The 16,530-nt window shown below is 34.0% G+C and overlaps 1 protein-coding gene across 1 annotated transcript in view; it reads left to right on the forward strand.

Annotated features, from left to right (window-relative positions):
* The window catches only part of LOC107100895 (paired box protein Pax-2a-like), a 39,873-nt gene extending 23,550 nt beyond the window's left edge, over positions 1-16,323 (forward strand). The window contains exons 6-8 of the mRNA XM_015399567.1: positions 10,376-10,477; positions 12,945-13,031; positions 14,490-16,323. Of these exons, the coding sequence (XP_015255053.1) occupies positions 10,376-10,477; positions 12,945-13,031; positions 14,490-14,611 (311 nt within the window). The 3' untranslated portion in view covers positions 14,612-16,323. The remainder of the gene's footprint in view (positions 1-10,375; positions 10,478-12,944; positions 13,032-14,489) is intronic.
* The last annotated feature ends 207 nt before the right edge of the window (positions 16,324-16,530 follow it).

Raw genomic sequence — 16,530 nt, forward strand, 5'->3', positions numbered from 1 at the left:
TTTTGCAATATATTTGACAAAATTCATTCTCCCAGACTCTAGAGGAAGAGTTGAGAGGCGTAGAATACAAGTTACTGTAGGTCCGGCAAAAGGTTTGCAGATTCAGCCGGGGTGTTAGTGTGATCTCCTGATATTGGTCCATTGTGTTTTATTTAAAAGTGCATTTCTACCAGTAATTTCAGAGCAGTTCAGGTTTTTCTTTTTACAAAGATTCGGATTTAATTTTCCTGCAAGACTTAATGATCATGTCTAGGGCTGCAACTAACGATTATTTTGCAAATCAATTAATCTGTTGATGATTTTTCCGATTATTATTAATAATTAATTAATTATTATTATTATTATTAATCGAATAGCCAAAGCTTCGTTAAAGATGACTTTTTTTATGAAATTAAACCAGGGGAAACTAAAAGTTTTCCACTTCAGAAGTTCTGGTTAGAACACATTGACAGAAAAAAAACATATTTTTTTTTTATCTTAAATGCAAAATGTTTATAAATATATATTTTTTTTTCCCACAATTTTCATATTGTTACTGCTTTAAGTGGGTCAATCTTTCAGATAACAACATGTTTCACTGTCTGCATACTTCATTTAACGATACTTACTAAATTAGTTGACGATTATTTCAATAATCGATTAATCACGATTAATCCAATTAATTGTTTCAACCCTAATCAAAAAATGACTTTGATTGGCTAGCAAGATGATCTGGTCTGAACTCAATGGATAATATATGGAGTATTGTCAAAAGGAAGATGGGAGCCACCAGAGCCAACGATGCAGTTGTCTCAAGCAAAACAGATCTTCTCCATGTCTGGCTGCACTTATTCAAAAATTCATGCAAAAGGATCCCCCACCAAGAAAATAAGTTACAGAACTTATATTGTTAAGTTGATAAACTTAAAACCACAAGGTTTTAGAAATAAAAATTAAAACATTATTGCCAAAATCTGTTAAGGTATTTCATTATAAAATTTTAGTTGTTTTTTATTTAGCTGTTTAGGTTATGCTTAATTATTACTCACATAGTTTATATTAATCCAAAATGTTGAATATGTCACATTATCTTAATACATTTGAGTTAAAAGAAATATTGCAATATAATAAGATGTGATTAATAAGTCAAATTAATCATTTTCAACATTTAGGTGTACAATGTAGAGTTCAAGGACATAGAGTTTAGGTGGCGAAACTTTTTCACATTGATTTAGGGCTGAAAATTAATCAGATTAATCATAATTAAATTCTATTGAAATAATCGTTAACTAATTTAGTAATCAATTAATCATTAACTTTAGTATAGCAACTCAAAGGCATGTCTTTAGCTGACAGGGTAAGCAGAAATAATACCAAAATTGTACAAAAAATATATAAACATTTTGCAATTTAGGATAAAAAAAAAAAATCTGCTCTATCCAAAACTCATCATGGAAAGGTTTTGGTTCCACAGGTTCTAAATTCTGTGACAAAAATCTTCTTCAAGGAACTATTTAATATAAATTAATAATAATATATTAATAAAAAAAATATTTCAGCCCTACAATAAATACATTTTTTATCCTCCTCTCTAACAAATTTCTATGAAAGCTTGTTTTTTGTTTTTATTAGTTAACCATAACAGCATTAGCAGTTTAGATATGTATATATATATATATATATATATATATATATATATATATATATATATATATATATATACGTAATAAGTCTTTAAAGTAAAATTGCACTTAAGAAAATAAAATGATGAAACTTTTACACTTTGAAATTAAATTTTTATCTATCTAAAGTATTTAAAGTGAGGAAGCTCTGAGGTTCACATAAAGTTCTAAAATTTAAAGAGAATAGAATAAAACCACCACCATCCTTGCAAACCCTCGGCATTTTGTCCCACAGGGGAAAACATTGAAATTAATGCTCATCTCTTCTTTACAAAAGCAAACTAACCTTTGAGCACACATTTGATAATGAATGACTTTGAGCTGGTGTTTGGGGAATTAAAGCAATTTGGCTCTCCAAACATTCTTTACTAAGTTGTAATTAATTAGGGTGTGCGTTTTTTTTTTTCCTTTTTGGGGGAGTTGATAAATTGCCCCATTCTGCATATTGCCCAGAAAAATGGAGGTCAGAGATTCTTAGTTGTTGTTGTAGCAAACACAAAGGTGTCCCTGTCATGCTAAATTTAATACTCTCGCAAGCAAAAGAGTCATTCACAAATGACTTTGTTCATGTGCCAAATAAAGAGAAGGTCACCCTGTTTTTCTACAGTGTGTGCGTGTTAAGAAAATGAGTTCAGATCAATGCTAAGCCATAAAATAAAACCCATAAATCAAATAATCTGTTTTCCAGTAGTAAAGTAATTGTGTATGTATTAAAATATACTTATACATCAACAAACCTAGAGTTCTGTAAGGAGAGCTGTATTCCCACCTCGGCATCTACTCCTATGAGCCATTTCTCAATTTGAGGCACAAATCAACAGGCTTTTGTAACAGTTAACCTAAAAAATCTTTGAATTGATTTTCACAGGGGTAGAGAGGGAAGAAAAGGGGGCGCCGAGGAAAATAAATAGCTTGATTTGTTGGCGTTCAATCTAAGGGGGGACTGTCAGAGGAAGCAAAAAGAATAAAGAAGGCCATCTTTTAATGAGAACCTCAACACACATCTCTGTTTGTAAAAACAACAAAAGGCTAGGAGGCAGCTAATGAGGCTATCATTGCTGTGCAGAGAGTTCTGCGAATCTCTGAAAGAGGGCTTTAAAAGGGGGACATAAAGCAAGGGCATCAGAGAGCTGCTGGCAACCTCCACCAAAAACCTGACGCAGCTCAGACTGTTAAACGACATACTTAGCATTGAAGCATTTAGAATGCTATATTTGATGTATTTCACATTCTCTGACAAAATATCGGAGAACAAAAATGCATTTTCTTGGACAAAGATGAGCATAAGAGCAATTTGCGTTCAAATTGTCAACAATAAACAATAAAAATAAAAATCCAATCTACATGTAAATGTATTCAACTAAGGCTAAAACAATTAATCAGATTAATCTTGATTAATCGATTATTGAAATAATTGTCAACTAATTTAGTAATTAATTAATTAAACTGGAGTTTAGGGACTGTAAAACATACCTTTCGCTGGGAAAGCAACCAACACCAATAAAGATATAAACATTTCTCATTAATGTCAATATGCTCTGTCCAGAATTCCTCAAGTTGAAAACTTTTAGTTTCACCTGGTTTAATTTAGTAAAAATCTTCTTTAATGAACCTTTGGCTATATAATTATTAATTGAGTAATCGAAAAAAATTATCAACAGATTAATTACTTTGCAAAATAATCGTTTGTTCCAGTCCTATATTCAACCCACTTTATTCTGATACCTCCAAATAGTTAAGTGTAACTGGAATTAAGATCATATGTTTCCTCATAAGTAAAACCCTAGTGTGAATATAGCTGTTCTGTTTAGACCTCAGAGTTTTTATGGGAGAAAGTTAAGGAGCAGTAAAATGCAGTAGCTGCATTTCCATTACAAATATACACAAAACTATGTCAATATTTCACACATTTCTAAAATTCTAATTTTTGCAACTATGGTATTTCCATTAAATAAGAAATACAATTAAAATTTCACATGACTAGGTTTGTTCACATGATAATTCCAAAAAATAACAAGGCAGCAGTGGATTTAAACATGAGTTATATTCCTATTTCAGCCAGAGCTCTAGTTCTCACTGTGCTCTTTGTCGCAAACTAGATGTAAAATAAACAATGTCTGCACATGAATCCAAATATGCTGCGCCATTATCCTCCAACTATTTCCAGTCTTCTTTTTCTTCTTTTTACAAGGCAGTGAAGTCCAGCTACAGATCACATAACTCATGCAATGCTAAAAAGTATTTCCATTGCAGTTTTGTAAGAAATTTGATGCAACAGAAAAACCACCTCATCAAAGAGTAAAAAATGTGTAACATGATGGTTAATTGAAACACAACAACTGATTTTCAGCAAAGCTTAAGCTATATTTTAAGCTTTGAAAATCTTAAATAGCTCTGTTCAATTTCTAAGTCCAAAAGCAGAAAATAATATTGAACATCAGCAAACCTACCAAAACCTGGCCTTTTAGCTGAACTAATAGGCTTGTAAAGATCAGATAATCAGCTAAGAGATCAATGGGGACTGTGGAGGAGTTATATAGAACCACATCTCTAAGGGTCCTGCCAGTATAGAGAATCTGACAAAAAGATAGTCCATAGTACAACGCTTTAGAAATTTGGAACTAATTAAGAGAAAGCCATTGATGAAAGAAAGCCATTGGGAGATTCCTGTTTGCATTTAGCCAACGTTGTGATTGGGAGACAGGAGACATGTGAAAGAAGATGCTCTGATCAGCTGAGAACAAACTAAATTCTAAACTGTATATATGGAGGAAAACTAACACAGGACACTGTATTGGACAATCTTACCACAGTTAAAATTAGTAACACCATCGTCAAGCTGTGGTGAGGCACGACTTGTGTAGCGAAAAGAAACTCAGAGTTGGAAAATTTGTAGTAACTAAATACATAGTACCTGTAATCATGGAAGAATTTCCTCTTCTAGGAGCTGCAGAAGGGCAGAGATGCTTACCATCCAGTTTGACAAAGATTGGCTGTTTTGCCAAGAAACTTGGCAAACACAAGGCTGAAATTAAACACATGCCCTAGAAAATACGACTAGCTGTTGCAACACAGAGTAGTTCTATGAAATATTAAAAAAAAGTTGCCTGCAACATATAAATTGATTAGAAACCACTGCTGTTTGCTGTTGTAATTTTGTAGAATGTGTAGAAGTTTAAGGATTATGAATACAATTGCAAACCACTGCAGGCATGCATACATCACTTTTTTTGTTTTTTATTAGAAACCTGTTTTGTAACAACACTGACTATAATGAAGTGAGTCTTAATGGTACTATTTAAGTCATTGTGAAGGCTGGAATCTCCAATGAGGTTAGACCTGAAAGCATTGATCCCCTGATTTGAAATCAATATCAGGACTTGTATTGATGAAGAGACCAAACCACCTTAACGAATTTAATAGTCAATCATTGATGTTTAACAATTTTCTTCTCTCTTACTTGATCATCTTAAGACTATGTCATTCTTGACATGGAGTTGAAGATATCCTGGAACCTTTTTTTTTTACATTCTGTAAAAGTATTATCATATACCATTGATTTTAAGTCAGATGTTTACATTTGGAAAAAGATTGAAAAGACAAGGCATTCATTGACACAGCTATGACTGCTGCAGTAATAATAAAAGTAGAGTCAGATTGCAGAGACTGGCAGTAGTTACCCTTGTCTGCACACACACATGCACACACAAGCACACAATGGCCTCACCCCTGCAGGACCCCCCACTACAGTACTCCCACGGCTCCTTTTGACTTATGTGCACTGGCTTGTGGCTAACTAATTCTTATAATAAATGAAAGGTCCAGAATGACCTCACTCTTCTCTGCAAAGCTCTTTAACTCTCGACCGTCGAGTCCGAGCACTTTAACAAAAAGACACATTTCAGCAGCCCCTCATACAGCATGGTCATCGATGCAAACAAAAGGGAACAGTTGTTCAACAAGAGATGGTTAAACAGCTGTTCAACGTAAAAGTTTAAGCTTTAATTATTTGCATTTGCTTATTTTTGATCATAAAAAATATATATAAACAGACAATATTTTGTATTATTTTAGCAGATATTTCAAAGTCATAGGACTTTATAGGCTTTCAGTGGATTTTTCCCTTAATCAATTGATCGAATTCCTTTTGAGGACATAAAACCTTTTTCAAATTAAAATATTTTTTAAAGCACACAAGAAAAAGTATCCTCAAGCTAGTTCCAATACTAAATAATAGGGTTAAAAAGTCGCTATAAACTAGATTTCAGGACTTTATTAGATGTACATTTAGTTTTCAAATTAATGTTTGTAATAGACTTAGACAAATTATGTTGTCATTTTGTATAAACAGAGTGTATACAAAACGAAATTTCGATGCATACAGCTTTCCAACAGTAATTGAGCAACTTAGCAGTAAAATGAACATTTCCATTTGTAGGCAATTTTGTAAAAACTATACTTTAGGAACCTTTGGCTATCCAATTATTATTGATAAATAGAAAAAATAATTAACAGATTAATCAGTTTGAAAAATAATTGTTAGTTGCAGCTCCAATCGGAATAGTCCTAAAACACAAGCCAGTTTGTCTACGGAATGAATTCTAAATCTGAAATATCCCTTGGAAAAAGATAATTTTTCTAAGTTAAAAGTGTCAGTAGAAATGCATTCAGTAGCTTAGGGCTTTTTGACTAGTGTCGATATAGTAAAAGGTTTGTTGTATTGTTTTTGCTGTATTGTTTATATCTAGACTACTATTTCACAGAATCTTGTGCGTACCCTTTGAAATGTTACAAATAGAGAGAAAAACAGAAGGCAGATATTTGTTGTGAGTTCCTCTTTGCTATAAAGCTTTTCATTAGTCAGACTGAATGAAGATCCATGAAAAGTGGGTTTACGTCACAGAATCTGAGTTGGGCCTGAACTTGGACTGCACCAAACAACAGACTTTGATCTAAACCATTTGTTTTTTGCTCTCACTACATGTTAGTAGTTCTTGTCCTCCTAGAAGAAAAAAATCTGCCACAGTTAAAAATGATCTTCACCCTCTACTTTCTTGTTTTCCCACAGGATGATGCTGTCGCTGTGTTCTGATTTCCAGATTTCTCCATTGAGCTGTGGATAGTTCATTTAGATTTAGCATGGGCATCTTGACTGTTTCTCTGATTAATGCTCTCTGTCCCCACCCTTCTCTTGTATTTTAGGATGATAGATTGAAGCTGGTTCTGATAGGGGTCCAAAGCTAGGGATGATGATTTCATAACCTAACCCTTTCTCTCTAAAACTTCACATTAGATCTGTGACCTATCTGCTGTGTTTCTGGCCTGCATCATGCTGTATGTAGACTAATGTTAATTAATAATCCTCTGATGCAGTCAAAGAACAGCTTTATGCACTTGACTTCCTGATGTTTTGTTGTTTTGTTTTTAAGTTAGGGTTTATATAGGCGCACCAGAGTAAATGGGGTAAAAACAAATGGACATTAAACTTTTTATGTGTATAATTTTCCCTCTGCTTCATGGTTATAAACGGCTTTATTTTGGTTCATCGAATACATTCCAGTCAAATCACATTACAGTTTATCATTGTAACAATATTAGATTTAAGTTTAAGTAAATTTAAGTTTCAGGGGTTAGACTTCTTTAAATCAATGTAGGAGTAGGCACAGGTTTTGAATACTCCTGTAGGAAAAATACATCTAAAAAAAAAAAAAAAGAATGTGTAGAAATGTAATGAATAAAGGTAAAATGCTGAGGAGGGGAAATATATTAGAAGGTTAAAAAAATGTGGCTAAGAAAAAAAAAATGGATATGTGGCAAAAACGCAGCATAAGATGGAAATTTGAAAGGAAACCTTAATAATGCATAGATCTTGAAACAAGGCCAACCGAAGTAATACAACAAAAACATAGTTCACCATAAATTAATGAATATGGACAGACAAACTAATGAAAAACAACCTAAATGGACTTATAAAAGGTATCAAAACCCATTGATATACTGTCTGTGTAACCATAAAGTTAACACTTCTTCTACTTTCTGTTTTATAAAAACACCAATATAAACAACTGTCGTTTCATCCGCTAATTCATCATTAAATCCCTATTTAGAGACAAGCTTCTCTTGAGTTCAAGGGGTCCACATGGATGACAATATAGAAGGGGCCTCCTTTACCCCATCCGCTGTGTAGATTGGGGATACATGCTGGGGTCCGAATGTCCTTGTGACTAGCTAGGACAGCCCAGCCGTCACTCCCAATTACAGAGCTGTATATCTGCAGACTGCCAACGGATGGCGTTCTGAAAAGAGCCTGAATGTTCGGACTGTACGGTTCATAAAGAAGAGGCAGGAACGTGGGTTTTGTTAAGCTGGTATAGTTTAACCAGTTTGAACTGATTACTTAGCGCACTGGGTTCATCTAAGTAGCACAACTGCAAGCAAAACAATACAGTCTGGTATGTTTAGATAATGTAAGAAATGACTCTTGTTGAGTTTTTTTTGGTCAGAAGATATTGTGTTGACTGCTTTGTGATAGTTTTGTTAAGACATACTAACAATATATTAAAACATGTTTAGAAATTTTGATTTGTGAAAACAGATTTTACCACAAAAATGATAAAAACATACAAAATTATTAGTTTAAATTTCCATATTTATTTTTAAAACTCCTTTTTTTAAGGTAGAAAGGTGCAACAATACTTAAAAATAAATTCAGAATTCATTGCAGTAGGATAACCTTACACGCAAACAATGTAATGGTCCAACTTTTAATTTTCATCGGTGGGTAAAAATAATATCGTATTGGAATATAAGTATTTCTGAACAACACTGCATGTGCTCCTAACAGTACCTTTAGTAATTTAGATCTACTTTCTACATTAAATAAAACTTAAGGAACCTTAAATAAATAAAACACATTAACTCTCTGTTCCCTTGGTGTTTAAAAGCAGATTTCTTTTAGGCAATTTCTTTAAAGGAACTTTTTACTGAACTATATAAATGTGTCAAAAAACTGGTAAAAGGACATAAAAAACAAATTTTCTCCAAAGTTCCCCATGTTTCACTCAATTAACATGTTAAATGTTTAAAACAACAGGAATTATAAAAAAAAAAATAAAAATAAAAAAATTGGGCAAAGATGTTTTAGGTTTTTTTATGTTCATATTGCCACTTTGCAATAAAAGGAATTTCTATATATAATTAAAGTAAAAAAATAAAACACGACAAGAAATATCAACACCAAAGAAAAAAAGAACAAAAATCAAATGTAGTGAATACAAAGCCAAACTGAAAAGACAGGTATTAAGAGCAGATTTAAAAATGATTTGTGAAGAGGCCTCTCTAAAAAAAAAAAAAAAAAAAGACCTACAGTATCCCCCATGGGGTTCCTTTGGGTCCCTGGCACCCCCAGCAACAGAGCTGGTCAGCTGATCTGAGTCACCAAGTGAGACAGGGTGGGGCAAGACCATTAAACCCTGTGGCTAAGAGAATTTTAAAATGAACTCTAAAAATGAGCAGGCAGCCAGTGTAGTAAGGATTTGGACTTCAATTAATGGGAAATGTGTATCACTGTCTGAAAACCAAGTTTCTCAAGATGATGATCCAAACCATAATGGACAAGATTAAATATATGGTTCACCAGACACAGTATCACCCTTCTTATATGACAATCTGAGTCCCCCAAAACTAAATCCTATAAATAACCTTTGGGCTGAGCTGAAGATAAGAAAACAGATAATAAGAAAGAACTTTGGACAATGGATAATCTAGAGCCATTGTGCAAAGAAGAATAGCCAAAGGCACAACTTGCTGTTTGCGTAAACCATGTAAAATGTTAAAGGAAGCAAAAAGGACTCATAGAAAGTAGCAATAGTTGAAAAAAGCTATCGTAGCTTCACTCTGCACTTATGTGACAGGGGTGTAAGGGTTTGGTGGTGTAGTATTGGCCTGGCAAAGCAACTCCAAGGAGTAACAAACTTGTAAGACAAAAATGGCCCCATGATTGGCATTAGGTATCAGGGTGAAATCCTAAGACTTATAGTTCGTGCAGAGGGTCAGTGTAGAAAATGTCCAGCCTCATGTAGCAAAGGTATAGAGGCAGTTCCTAAAGGATAAAGGAATTGTTACCATTGACTGGACTTTACACTCCCATGACCAAAATCCAACAGAACAACTCTGTGGCATCAGGTTACAGTAGGTCCATTCAATGTCACAAGAAAAGATGTCTGGGCATCACTACAGAGCGTAGTGATGCCCAGGTCAAGATCTGGGAGGAGGTAACCCCTGACACTATGCCTCATCTTAAAATGAGAATGCCCTAAATTTACCAGGAACACATACAAGCTAAATACTCACTACCATTTTGATTTGTTGATGATGTTTCAGCAAAACGGACCAACATGCTTTATTTGGTTAAACTTTCTTGGTGACCAGCCCTCTTGGGTTGATAGTTTACATTTTCATCAGGTTTCATCTTTTTAATAACACAATACCCATTTGCTAGCAGCAGTATTATTTTTTATTAGAATTTTTATATAATTGTGATTTGATGTTTCTTGATGTTTCCTGCATTTAGATTTTGATTTTTAGGAGCACATGCTGTTTAAAATGCCTTATTTTGCATTTCATAAAACTAACAATATTTGTATTTTTTTAAATGAGATTAACTGTCTCACATTGACCCCTTGATGACAGGTGATTTTACTTTGTCTTTGCAGGCCGGGATATGGCCAACACAACTTTACCCGGGTATCCCCCTCACGTTCCCCCCACAGGCCAGGGCAGCTACCCAACCTCCACGCTCGCTGGAATGGTTCCTGGTGAGTTGGAAAATGCGTTAGTATTTCCTGCTGTTATTAGGGTTAACTCTAATGTGGTGTCACACTCCAAATGAAAATGTGCAGAAGCTGGAATCTGGGTGAGAACATATTAATGTTGTCTTATGCAGGGCGGCAATTAATATTGATTTCTATGTAAAAAAAAAAAAAAAAACACTGAAACTACATAAATTATGACTGCAATAGCTCCATCCAAGAAATACACACAGTTAAACATAAAGGGACTGAACAGGGAATGCTTTCTAAAGAAAATAAAAATAAAAAGGGATTAGAATATTTGAGCATCAGTACCACCCATGGCTTCATCCTTAAAAACACCAAGTCGGGGATATTGTAATGGCATAGATACATGTGTTTGTTTATTTTTTGTTTCAGGAAAGATGCAGTGTTTTAAAGTAAAGCACAGGGTCAGAAATTGATTACATGAAAATAAAAATAAAAACAAAGAAAGGTCAATCACTGTTTCCATCCACCGAAAAACACAGAAACACTGACCTGACTGTAGGTGAAATGCAAAAGAAAAGCAAACAATCCGCAAGGCTGATAGCAGCACAAATTCATCTAGGACCCGAAAGAAGGATAAAACATCAAGCTAAAAACAAACTCAATGCACCAGAAACAATCTTTATGGGTATGATAATCAAGGAGATGGCAGAGGGCAGCAAATTGGTTCGACAGTGGCTTTGTTAAGGGGAAAAAAAAGATGCACTGATCCAGAGGTACCTTCAAAGGGAAGAAAGAAATCTGTGTTATCTTAACACAGATGCACTGAGGTAAGCACAGTTTCTATAGCTACCAAAAGCAACAAGTCAGCTGTTGAGTTTACAAAACTAAAACCTAAATCAGAAGTATGGATTAACCGTTTAAAGGGCAAGTTAAAGTTTTTCATCACTTGCATACCCCTTACAAGTCCCCCTGTCCCTCATATTTAGCCATTCAGCAAAGATACCGCTACATGCCTGTACAAGACCAATTAGATGAGCTCTTGAATGATAAATTATCTAGCGTTAATTAAGTTGGAAAAAAGTTGACAAGTCAAGGAAAAAAGGTTAAAAAAAACTAAACTAAAAAGATAAAGCATTAATACGCTAAGGTTACGTTGTAACAAAAAAGTGTCTTTCACTATGTGTTTTTCATGTTTTTCTTTAAGAAGCTTTATATATATATATATATATATTAGGGCAAGTGGCCATTTGTTGTTATTATATTGACCTACATTTTTGCCATCAAAATATACATATTTTTTAAATCCTACAAAAGTAATAAGGTCTCATCCTGTCCTCCAATAACAGTCTTGGCTTAAACTTTTGATTGAAAGTATTTAAATGAGTGCCTGATAAGGAGTACTTTCTATAGAAAAGAATAAAATTGAGCATTAACTCAAAAAAGTAGATAAAAAAATATGTAAACAGCAGTGCTGAGTCAGTAGTACTCTATATAAAAATCGGAAGAAAGATCAGAATGAAAGTAAAATGTTTGCTGTTTGTGTTGAATCTTGCCCCGTTATATGCTGTGCTGACTTTAATTTACTGTATTTTTTTTTTCATGCAGAAAGAATAAACCAAAATCGGAAAGAAAAAGAATCCAGCTTTACATGTATTCTTTTAAAATCAATAGGCTTTACCACTATATCTCTGCAAACAGCAGTGTTCATATAACAGCTGCCAGTAAAAATGAAGCAAAGTGCCCCCAGTAGCAATGCAGTCTACATTTATGTTTGGATTATAGATGATGAAACAACTAAATCACACGGGGGGGAAATAATCCACACAGCCCTGCTTTTACTTTCCATTTGTTCTTCTGTGACAAACAGCAAAAGATCAGCACCTTAATCCTATGGCTTGTGGTTTTGTGCTATAACCAACTCATCCTATACACAACAGCTAATTTTTAGTGACAGGACCCAAACACTGTTAAAGGAAAGTCATTTCTCACCAACCTCATATAAAATCTAGCCTTTATTGTCTCATAAAAGAAAGAAACCTGTTATACACACAGCAATGTTCACTGACATGCTCCAAGTTGCTTCACCTACAAGGAAACTCTACTGCATAAAACCTCTGAGCTCAGACCAGATCGGGTTGCAGTTTTTAACACATTAACAGGATTTATGGCAACAAATCAAAAATGTACGCATGAAGCTGTTTATTACCACTCTGTATTTATTAGAGTGGCTTGAAATATGCAGGGCCCAAAATAAAGGGTTAGACAGCCATAAAAAGGGACAGGGAAAGCCACCTTCAGTGTCACATCCTGTATTGTTCAGTGTTGCATAACTTAAGTGAAATGAAAAAGAAATAAATTACTTGCTTGACTGGGTGCACACTGATGACTATCACTCTCCGTCTTAAATTGCGTCCCTTTTTGAATGACGACGGATGAGTGCATGTGAAGTTGCATGGGTTTAGATGCATTGAAATGCTAATTGATTTGTTGTTTTGTTTTGCAGGGAGTGAGTTTTCGGGGAACCCCTACAGTCATCCACAGTACACAACCTACAATGAAGCCTGGCGATTCAGCAATCCAGCGTTACTAAGTAAGTACAATTTCATAAAAATTAAATGGCTAAACAAATTCCTTCATAGAGATTGGCTAGAGTTGCTGCATTAATAGCAGTCCATCAGGTTAGGTATAAGTGGATCCAGAAATCACTAAATCCCTACTTATTGTTTAGAATAGATTGTGCATCGCTAAATGTCCTTATCTAAATAACTTTACAAGCACAATTTGCTTATACTACTAAAAATTATCCTACCTGACTATAAAGTAGACTTTGAATAAAAATATACAAAGGTTTTAAGAATAAAAAATGTTTTTGTTATCTGTATATTCAAATTATAACAAAAAAAACTGAAAAAGACAACATATTATTTTAGATCCACAACAACAAAATTATGTTTGAGTTGAGGTTTTCCAGATCATCAACCAATTTTTTTAAATAGCTGTTAACAGACTTCAAATTACTGCAGTATATTTAGCAAGTGTTCAGATTCTTATTTTTCAAACAATTATTTTAGATTTTGCTACATTTGAAAGCTGCCACACACCCATTCCAAATAAATTTATGATTTGAGCTGTTTATGGATAAATTTACCGCTATACAAATGTTCAGGGACAAAAAAATCAGGATAAGGTATTTATGGGAAGATGTTATGATTTTTTTCCTGCAGATTACTGATTTGTTCTTTTTAGGTCTGATCTGTCAGTTTGAGATTCGACAGATTCTGTTTGATTTTCCTCTAAAGACTATAAAATATAAAATTGTTGCAGATTCCTCAATAGAGATATTAGAAGTTATCCATTAGAAAAGAAGGGAACTACCAACATCTTTAATTTCTATAACACTAAAAAAAACTCACCAAACTGCAAACATACAATGGCTGATGCATTGATAAGCTATAACTAGTGAGTTTGTACTTTTAATGTATTAAATGATCATAAAAATATATTTAGACTTCTCACTCAAGAATTGATTTTTTTCTTGCAGTTTTCACCTAAAAGATTTAGAAAAGTATTTTATCCATTTATATAGTAGCTTATTTACTCAGTCAGTAAAGGACTTTTAGTGAAGACATAACAGAGTTCACAAAACCACTGATAATGCATCTGTTGGTAACTTTAATGATTTCTATATCATAAATGTTAATTTAAGCATTTTCCTAATTTCACTTAAAAATTTAAAGACATTGAACTTCTAAATAGTAGTCCATAACTTAATATTTACCTGAGGTGTAATTATGAAGACTTTTTTCTTAAAGGAATTTCTAGTAGAGTCAGGCGATGTGTTTTTCTTCGATAACTTTAATATGGGTAAAGACAATGGTTAGACTTTAAAATATACCAATATCTACAATCAGAGCATATACAACTCTTGAGCAATTTAATGTATGTACTATCACTTATCAATATTTGTTAAATGACAGTGAAAGCTGTAATTTGTTGTTTCAAAAGGTTCATTCTTCTGTTAACTTTCAGGTTCCCCTTATTATTATAGTGCCGCATCGAGAGGCTCCGCCCCTCCCACTGCTGCCACTGCCTATGACCGTCACTAGTTACCATGGAAACCAAATCAACCTGCAGGACCACGGCCTCAGTCTCCATATTGCCCAGGTGTGAACAGCACGACCCACTGGACACTGGGCAAAAAAGTGCAAAAAATGTTCCCGACTCTCAAAAAAAAAAAAAAAAAAAAAAAAAAAGAAAATATATGGATTCAAGATGACCGCCGTCTTCTCTCTGGATTTTTTATGGACACAAAAAGCCAAAAGAAATAAAAACACCATGACGAACACTGGAAGTTTGAATCCTTGGCTAATAGCAGTGGCTTAAAAACAAGCACTCTAGAAAGAAAAAAAAAACATCTTGAATTTATTTCCCCTCCTGTGATGCCACCATTTCATCCAACAGCGGATCAATACTGTACATTCCTTTTCTCAATGGGTCCCAGTAGGGACACTGTCCACAACTTAAAATGTATCGACTATATTTTCTTTTTTTCCTTTTGCCCTTTGTCTCCCACTCAAATCATATTCCAATGCACAGAGATCAGGGGAGATGAGCAGCAACTTGCGCAGGCTGTAGCGGCTTTTCCTTCAGTCCATCTGAGCAGGCACTGACCAAACATCCAGCTTGAGTGGGGAAAAAAAATCAATTGCTTTTGATGCCATGAGAAGATTAGGACAAGTTATCTGTGAGACACAATCAAAATGTAAACACGAAAAATGGAATAAATGCCTGTTTGAAAAGTAGAGGGAGTCATGATATTAAAGCACCATGACCCTCTGTTTGCAAGATTTCCAGGAAAGATATTCTTGAAATAATTTTCCTAATTCCTTTTTTTTATAATTTGTATGGACTAAATCACAGCTTGGCTAATGTTTGACTTGTTCTCTATTTGTCAGGAAGGTAATCAGGCAAAACCTTTTGAGCGTTTTATTTTTATGTTCATTTTGCACTATTTTGGAGGTTTGCAACACTGGACTGTGGTTATGCAGAATAATAAATGTGCATATTTGTTTTATGTAAAAAAAAAAAAAATGACTGTAAGTCTAATGCGTCTCAGTCTGTAAAGGCACTTACAGTTTTAAAAAGCTCATCATCTCACTGACTTGATGTGCACTATACTACTTTATGTTCTCACTGTTTAAGTTCATTAAGTCTTTGGCATTCAACCCCAGAAGTAAGGATATAACAGCCATTCCAAGTCTAATTTGTTTGGATTCACTCTGATTGGATGATTCTGAAATCAAAAAGCAGGGTGACAAATTCAGCTATAAATGCCTTAAACATGTCCCCTCCTAACTTTATGTCCTGCATGTTTCAGGCAAAGTCCTTCTTTTTTTCCAGTGAAGCTGGAGTCATTTTTTTTCTCCATCTTTCAAGTGAATGTATTTGCGTTTGCCAAAGACTTAGTTCTTTAATGTTAATTTACAGGCTACCGATATGCATTATGAGAGCAGTATTATTATTGTTTTTATTATTATTATTATTATTATTATTTTTAGAAAATCCCACAATGGTCATAAGGAAAATTATATGTATAAATTCTATGCAGTGCAAAGATGGTCATCATATGCATACTCAGCTGTAAACCTAAAGGTAGGTGAAGTTTATTTAATGTTATGTTATTTACAATTTGTTCAAAGTGTAGAGACATTTTTTGTGTATGAGTGTGTGTGGGTGTGTGTATGACTGATATGAAGACATTTCTCTGTATATACAGTAAGGAAAAACTGTCTTTCATGTTCATGGGTATTATCACTTTCATTATGCCGGTATCACTTGTACAATAATAAAAGTGTCTGAAATCTTTTATGCAAAATGATCGGCGTCATGTGTCTGCCTGAACGAGTTGGTGTGCGTATTTCAAAGGGCGAGGCCTCACAGGTGATTCACTTCAGAGGTGGAACTCGATTACTCAGATGGATATATTTTAAATATTTATTTATTTTATGTTGATAATTTTGGTGTGTAGCAGCTGGATCCAAAAAGCTGTTTGTGAGAAAATAAGGTGATTAAAAAAGGAGCGAAAAGCC

The sequence above is a fragment of the Cyprinodon variegatus genome, unplaced genomic scaffold (genome assembly GCF_000732505.1).
Source record: "Cyprinodon variegatus isolate N-32 unplaced genomic scaffold, C_variegatus-1.0 Scaffold1024, whole genome shotgun sequence".
NCBI classification, from domain to species: Eukaryota; Metazoa; Chordata; class Actinopteri; order Cyprinodontiformes; family Cyprinodontidae; genus Cyprinodon; species Cyprinodon variegatus.